At 36.6% G+C, this 7,955-nt stretch overlaps 1 protein-coding gene across 1 annotated transcript; it reads left to right on the top strand.

Annotated features, from left to right (window-relative positions):
- The first annotated feature begins 357 nt into the window (after nucleotides 1-357).
- Nucleotides 358-7,907, top strand: ano10b (anoctamin 10b). Its single transcript, XM_052597499.1, has 14 exons — nucleotides 358-496; nucleotides 571-641; nucleotides 1,910-2,118; nucleotides 2,211-2,384; nucleotides 2,614-2,754; nucleotides 3,215-3,334; nucleotides 4,257-4,895; nucleotides 5,266-5,321; nucleotides 5,525-5,599; nucleotides 5,681-5,845; nucleotides 5,920-6,111; nucleotides 6,202-6,339; nucleotides 6,836-6,952; nucleotides 7,341-7,907. Exons 3-14 carry the CDS (start codon nucleotides 1,917-1,919, stop codon nucleotides 7,386-7,388), a joined length of 2,067 nt encoding a protein of 688 aa, XP_052453459.1. The 5' UTR covers nucleotides 358-496; nucleotides 571-641; nucleotides 1,910-1,916; the 3' UTR covers nucleotides 7,389-7,907.
- The last annotated feature ends 48 nt before the right edge of the window (nucleotides 7,908-7,955 follow it).

The following is a 7,955-nucleotide window of genomic DNA, read 5'->3' as shown; positions in this document are numbered from 1 at the left end:
TAGTATATTTATAATAATTTTTTGTATTATATTATACATGTTTTCTTGTTTATTATAAAACATTTATATTAGTTATGTGAATAAATTTAGGATTTTTTTGTCAACAACAACAACAGCAAACTAAAGTTAAATTGAAGCTTACAGAGTGAAAACTGCACTAAACTGAAACAAAACCGACACAAATTTACTCTTTTTAGTCCATTGCACATGCTCCCCAAGAATGATGTGTGTGTTTCATGCCATATTTTGCTTATAGTTAATTTCATATATGGCATATACTTATTCTATAAGTATCCTGTAATAGATTAGTCATAAACAAAAACAAACATGGCAGGCAGTAGGACCCAGATGTGCTCATACTGCAGAAGAGCATCCACCATTAGAAAAAAAATGAAAATGTCCTTGGCTTCCACACCCTAAAGACTGGGAGGAGAGACGCTCAACTGCATTCCTCTTTTCTCCTAGTAAACCAGCGAATGGATTGGCTCTGAACAGGGTGAGTGTGGAGAAAGTGAATTGTGGCGTACAGTCTGACTTTCAGTTTTTCACACTTCAATTTGTTTGAAACAGCACACTGGAGGGGGTGTGAACATCAACAAAACTCAAGCGCTCCGACAGAAGAGGGTCCCTGGCTTTGACAGGTAGCCTGCAGAACCTTTTCCTTTCTATCTACAATATTTCTCCCGCCTTCTGTAACTCGCTCACTTCCTGTTTATGTTTTCGTTTCACTCTCATTTGAGTTTAAAGTACAACTTTTGTCATTTTCGCCATTGTAAACAAAGGCTGTGTCCTTATTTGACAGCACTTTGTGCATTCAGTCTTCAAGGGCCTGCAGCTCTCTGCATTAGCTGGAATCAGTTACTTGATGTTTGAGTGGATACTGTAAAAGGGGGTTTTGTTTGCTAGGAGCTTGTCTATTGTCTTTCAAACAGCCAGATATCTGATAACTGTCTTACGTGTTTGCATTTACAGGAAGAGATTTGAATGAACTGTAAATGTGTCTTTTGTTTCCATTCACTTCTTAATTTGTTTCGGACTTTAATCTTGCAGGTCAGTTGTAAAAAATGGCTATTTCTTTATAGTCCCTCTTTATAGGCACTTTCCGAAATTTGCTTAATGTTTTTAAAGTATTAGAGGCACAAAACTTTTTTTTAATTAACAAAAACAAGTTCACTATTATTTATTATTTTATTTATAAAAGATCATGCAAATGTCAGTATCGCCCTTAAAAATTATGATTTTGGCCTAAGAGATCTTGACTTTTCAGCTGCCTAACAATTAAAATAATGTATTAAAATATATAATTTTTTTCACATTACCTTATCCATATAGACTTCTATGTAAAAAAAAAAAAAAAAGGTAATAAAATATAGTTTTTTTTACTGAAAACTTGTTTTCAGTCTATTTTTGTTTTTATTTTATTTTATATATTTTACATATAAAAAGGTTGCCTTTTTGTATAATAAATCTAAATATAATACATGTATAAAGGTTTTTAAATGTATTTAGACCCAATGTTTGGTAACTGACTTTCACTGTCAACAAACAAATGCTATTCTTTCCTCAACAACAGCAAAAATAAATAAATATAAATTACAAACAAATTTATACTACTTATTATAATACTGAACTATAAATAAATAAAATAATCATTAAAACAAAAAATATAGTTTTAGCCCATTTTGTACCCAACTCTTGGAAAGTGCAGACTATCCAAAAAAAGAAGAAGAAAAAAATTTAATAATAATAATACATTTTATATTCATGATAAATACTGAAATAACAATTCACATTAAAAGGAAGTTTCACTCCCTGTTTTGCACCTGACTCTTGCAAACTATTAAGAAATATATAGCAGGATGAAGAACACAAGTTTTTTTTAAAACAAAATAAATATAATGTTCCACAGGGACACCATGACATCCCAGAAGGAACCTCAGGAGGGGCTTTCAGCCCCAGCCAAGGTGACAGGACCCAGCTCCTGGTCCCGGGTCAGCTGTCCCTGCTGTATCTCCAGTCACATAGAGCCTCTGGTTCTGATCCAGCTGGCTGAGAACATCCAGCCCATCACCAAACAGTGGATCATGTCTGTGATATCTGCACCTGTGAAGGCTGGAGGTAAGAACACTAATATTAATACCATTATTATTAGTAGGAATATTAAATCGACTTTTAAAAACTCTGTATCCTTCTTGCCTGCTGTGTTTTAGGGGCTCAGCTGTTAGTTCACCCCGGTGAGGACATGAAAGGGGACATGATAGTTGTGGCGGCCCCTCGCTGTACCCTTCTCAGAGTGACTGAGGACCTGGGCCTCTGCAAAACCTACCAGGATGGAAACATGACGTCCTTCTCCTTTGAGGACCGTGACAACTTTTGCGACAGTGGTGAATATTTGACAAATTAAATAACATGCCTCCATGTTGTTTTAACTATGCATTAAAAGTTTATAATTCACTGATGATGGCCAAAGTAATTACTTTTAACTATGTGGTGAGACAAAACACCAGTTGCTGGCACACCAGCAAACCAAACAATACAACATACAGAGTGTTCATATTGCATATGGCTAATGTTATTTGCTTAAACTTAACTGTGTCTTGATTGTTTCTGCAGACAACATGCAGCAGTTCCTGACGCTGGCCGAGAGGCAGTACATCGTCAAACATGAACTGGATTCCATGAGAGCCATGGAGGACCAGCGTATCCCAGGAATCCCAGCACCCAAAGGGAAGCTGAAATCCAGAGAGAGCATCTGTATGTACACAAAGCAGCTGAAGCATGCATTTTAACACCGTTTGGACTTATTTGACTGGACCGACAAAATTAAAGACATTTTGCATTGAGTATGATGTAAAAATCATTATATTAATTTTCAAATTAGAATACTATACTTCTACTCATACTGTTTTTGCAGATTGCAGTACAATGTGTAATATATGCACATGCATTGGAAATGTTACTGAATATTGTACTGTACTTTTATAAAATAGCAGACATTATACAGTGCATTCTATGCAGTATGTACACTATTTCTAGCATGCAGTTCCATGAGAAGCCATTAGGCTCGGCTCTCTTCTCTCTCTGAACTGCTTAGTCACTGTATGCGTCTAGACTCCCAATTTGATGGTATTTCCATAGGTGAAACCTAATATGGTAATGTCCCGTCTCTCTCCATCTCTCTATCTGTCTATTGGATTCTCTGTCTGTGCTGCAGTACAGAAGCTGGAGAAAGCAGGCGTGATTCGTAACATCACTCCTCTTCATAAGCAGAAGCTGCTGTCGGATCTGGGGAAGCAGTGGTACTCTCACAAGAGTCTGTGGGGGCAGCCTTTAGGTACAAACACACACACAGGCTGCGTCTCAATCGGCTCCCTTGTTCAGCAGTAAGGGCACTGATCAGGGAGTCAAACATTTTATAAGGGCTGTACCATTTCCTTCCAGTACATGGGAACATTTGCTCCCTTAAAAATCCCAAATCCCAAATAAATAATGTCACATTTCTGAAGCATGAAACATAAACCACACGAGCCAACTCGATAAATAGAATATTACAGAAGATTTGAAAAGACAAACCATTTTTTTGTATATTTCTACATAAACAGTTCGCAAGACAGGAATCGGACACATCTAATTAACATTTAGAATTAATATTCGGCTGAAATGTTTTAAGAAGAACGATGTGTTTAAAGAGAATAAAATAAAAAATAATTGTGTACACAATCTACTGATTCACGAGCACGGGAGCTCGGGAGCTGATTGAGACGCACCCACATTCACATCACATCACAGAACTAAACATGCCTCCTCATTAGGTTTGAAATTATACACAATTGTCTTTTGTTCAGGACCATTTAATTCATTTTAAAGGCCATTACGGAGGCACTAATATCACTTAATGAAGTCATTTGACTAGAACTCATAAATGCATTATAAAATTAGTTTCACAGTGTGAAGCTACAAATTCTATACACATGTTTTTTTTAGGTATATATACTGTACACATATATATATATATATATAAGCACTTTTATATAGTACAATATAAAATTATAAAAAATATAAAATCAAGTAAAAAGTATTATTATATTGTTAATGTTAAATATAATATTATTAATTGACATAATATATACTTCTCACAGAAATGAAAACCCTGACCACAAGACCCAAAATTCTATATATAAAAAAATGTATATAGTTTGTTTTTTATTACAGTTATTTAATTTTTATAACTAATGAATCATTCTTTCTCTTTACAGACACCATCCACGCTTATTTTGGTGGCACTATAGCCTATTATTTCAGCTTCCTGGACTTCTACACTTTGTCATTGTTTCCTCCAGCCGTCCTCGGCATCTTCATCACATTTTTCCTCCCCAGCGCAAACTTCTCCAGTGGAAATCAAACTGAGAGCGCTCCGGGCCCGCCGAAGGACGGCGATGACCAGCCTTCAGTCAGCTCCTACATGGTGCAGGCAGTCTTCAGCATGCTGTGGTCCACGGTGTTCATGGAGCTGTGGAAGAGGAGGAGCGCAGCGTTATCCTATCGCTGGGGCACTTTCAATTTAGCCGAACAATTTCAAGAGCCCCGGCCGGGTTTCCACGGAGAACTCGGCACCAATCCGGTCACGGGCAGACTGGAGCCGCTGTTTCCCGAATGGAAGAGGAGCCTTAGGATCGGTCTGGTGTCATTACCTGTGGTCGGGGTGTTTTTGGGTCTGGTGGTCATGGGGATGGGAGGTTTCTACTTCTTTGAGCGGCTGGTCTCAAACTGGCACAAAGCATCTGGATCATACCTCACAGTACCCTTGCTATATATCCCTTCAGTAAGCCATATTATCTACACTAATGCGCTGGGGAATATATATCGCAACGTGGCCTTGAAGCTAACAGAAGCAGGTAAGAAAAAGATCAGAAAAAAAGAACCTGATCAATGTTATTTATGTTATTTTATTTTTTTTGTGACTAAATTCTTACTACAAATTATTAGACATCATTAAAATATAAATTTGATATACTGGTGATTATAATCTTTTCATATTTTGCTAAATATTCTGTAAAATTAAAAAATAAAATACAATTGTAACATTTACATAGAAAATCAAAATAATAGAATGTCTTTGTAGTGATTAATTAAAATGCACAATTTATTAATATTTTAAATATTTATAATAATTATTTATAATAATAATTAAATCAGTTTATAAATAAGAAAACAGACTAATATTACTATACTGTATTAAATATTACTAAATCTCTTGTCTTTCAGAAAATCACAGGGAGGAATCATCTTTTGACTATCATCACACCACCAAAGTCCTTGTGGTCAGTTTAATAATTGTCTACATATCCATGTTTTTTTTCTCCATCACCTTTTCTAAATGATCTGTTAGTGTGTGTTTCATAGCAGGTGTCTAACCTCAAAGATCTCAAGCGTATTTTAAAAGCCCTTAATTATTCTGCAGGACTGCCTAATACTAAATGAAAACGTCCCATGTGCCTAATCTGCCCCTCTTTCTCTCATTCAGTTCACCTTTTTTAATAACTTTGCTGTGCTGTTCCACATCGCCTTCTTCAAAGAGGACATGCCTCTTCTGCGCAAGGTGGGAATTTCCTCAGAAACCGTTCTCACATATAATCCTAAGCTTTACACCTCAACACAATACCTGTGATCTCCTCCCCAGAGGCTTTCCTCGCTCCTGATCGTGACTCAACTGGTCAATCAGTTCACTGAGGTGGTGGTCCCTTTCCTGGTGGACCGTTTCCTCACATCTGCAGACAGGAACCTGAAGGAAGATGATCCAGAGGTGGACCATCTCCAGGCTCAGGGCAGTCTGCCGGCTTTCCCAGTGAGTAGCAACCAAATAAGCTTAAATATCAAGAATTATATTTTCCTTCAATTCTCAATCTTGTTCCTCTCCAGGGCCTGTTTGCTGAGTACATCGAGCTGCTGGTTCAGTTTGGCTACTTGAGCCTTTTCTCTTGTGTTTATCCCCTCACTGCCCCTCTGTTACTGCTCAACAACCTCACAGAGATCCGCACAGACGCCTACAAGCTCTGCAAGCTCTTCAACAAGCCCTTTTCCGCCCCTGTGGCCAACATGGGAGTATGGCAGGTCAGATTGTGCTCTGTCTTCGTGTATATATGGATGTTTTCAATGCTTTATGATACCGAGTTCTAATGTGTGTCTTTGTCGTTTTTAAAGACGGCGTTTGAGATGCTGAGTTTCATCTCAGTCATATCTAACTGTTGGCTGCTGCTTCTTTCGCCACGTGTGAAGGAACTCACAGAGGACGCCGGTCTCAGCAGCAGCAAAGTTCTCGTCATTGCCATCATTGTGGAGGTTAGAGATGATTTTGGTACAGCCTTGAAAAATAGTCTTTCCAAAAATGAAAATAGTGACAACAAGCTTTAAAAAGAACAAAAAAGTTGACATACTGAAGTCAAGGTTTTCCTTTTGTGTACCATATTATATCAGCATACAAATTTGGAAGAAAATGAGGATTCAAAAATTTGAATTTGAATTTCTTTGGTAAACTATCCCTTTAAATCAATGTAACAAATGGTGCGTTCAAGTGGTGTTGGATACATTGTGTTTGAACACAGATGAACACCACCACAAAGCAAAGCAAAGTTTTTTTTTTATTTTTTTAAATGTATCACTGTCAATCCCCATGCTCACAAAATGCTAATGCAAATCTGTTCTGAAAAAGATACATCCCCTCATGATATGACTTGTACTAGCAATTAGCTGGAGGCAATTAGCTGGCTGCCAACATGCTTTCTTTGTGAATGAATGTTGTGGCTTAGTTGTTTCTTACGCTGGTTTGCTCCTCTAGCATGCCCTGATCATAATGAAGATGATTTTGGCCTTCATGATCCCTGATGAACCAGATTGGGTCCGAATCAAGAGAGAACAAATTGAATATCAATCTATGCAGGCGCTTAAAAAACAGGTAACTTTAGCTACTAATGTTAAGTGTTAGCATTTTAGCATTCTAGTATTTTCCTTAACAGTCTGTATTACATTTAAAATCTTTATCTATTTACAAAGGTAAGAAAAAAAGTGTAGCAGTAACAGTTATGCTAGTTTTAGCTGATAGCATATACTGTAGTTAGCAAGAGCATCCATAAAGAAATGGCCTTTTTAGCTATTTTCCAATGTTGATAATAATGCTGACAGAATATTATTGGTTTTTATTACTTTATTGCAACATTTAATCTTGTTTCTTATCAAAGACTAAAGGCCTCATGATTAACCAACAACTTATTTTTAATCGAATGTACTTTATGGACTGTTTACATAACCGGAAATGTCATTAAATATAATTTTCTATCTCACAGAGGATCATGCGCTCCCGTGTGGCGGATAAAGTCCCTTTGAAGGCCTAAATAGAAGAGTAACCAAAGACTGTTTCCATTGAGACAATCACAAGATGGGAGGTGCTTGGCTAAAAGGTCATACTTCGCTTGCTAATATACCATATGGCACAGTTTACCAAAGATAGCTTTATAGTTTACAGGGTGTTTCAGCCCAAGTTAATAATTGTTTGCATCAGTGGTACCTTTTTGAAAAGCAATTATTAAGGCCAAGGGCGATAAAATTATGATAGTGGGTAAATATGGTGATGTATTGTGCTGTATTAATGATTTTTAAAACAAAAGTTCACCGCAATCACTATGGAATAACTCATTTAATTTTTCTTGCTCTTGTTTTGTTTGTATATTTGAGATGATTTTACATTTTTGTCCTCGGCTGTATTTTTACATTTCATCGAAAAGTGATCGTATTATCACAGCTGATTTTGCTGGTATGAAAAACCACTCAATGCTTTCTTCACTGAATATGTAAATATGCAAATGGCTTTAAACTGAGAAAACCACATCATACAATAAACAGCCATACATGAAGATCTCCGTGGTCTATTACTCTAATTAAAAAAAAAAAAAAATAGGACA

This window comes from Carassius gibelio, chromosome B25 (assembly GCF_023724105.1).
Source record: "Carassius gibelio isolate Cgi1373 ecotype wild population from Czech Republic chromosome B25, carGib1.2-hapl.c, whole genome shotgun sequence".
Lineage (NCBI taxonomy): Eukaryota > Metazoa > Chordata > Actinopteri > Cypriniformes > Cyprinidae > Carassius > Carassius gibelio.
Note: the sequence above shows the minus strand (reverse complement) of the source record. Positions and strands in the feature narration are given on the sequence as shown.

Coding starts and splice junctions, on each gene's coding strand:
- ano10b (XM_052597499.1), top strand. CDS start 1,917: ATGACATCCCAGAAGGAACCTCAGGAGGGGCTTTCAGCCCCAGCCAAG. Junction 6,112..6,201: donor CCAACATGGGAGTATGGCAG/GTCAGATTGTGC, acceptor TCGTTTTTAAAG/ACGGCGTTTGAGATGCTGAG. Junction 6,340..6,835: donor TCATTGCCATCATTGTGGAG/GTTAGAGATGAT, acceptor TTGCTCCTCTAG/CATGCCCTGATCATAATGAA.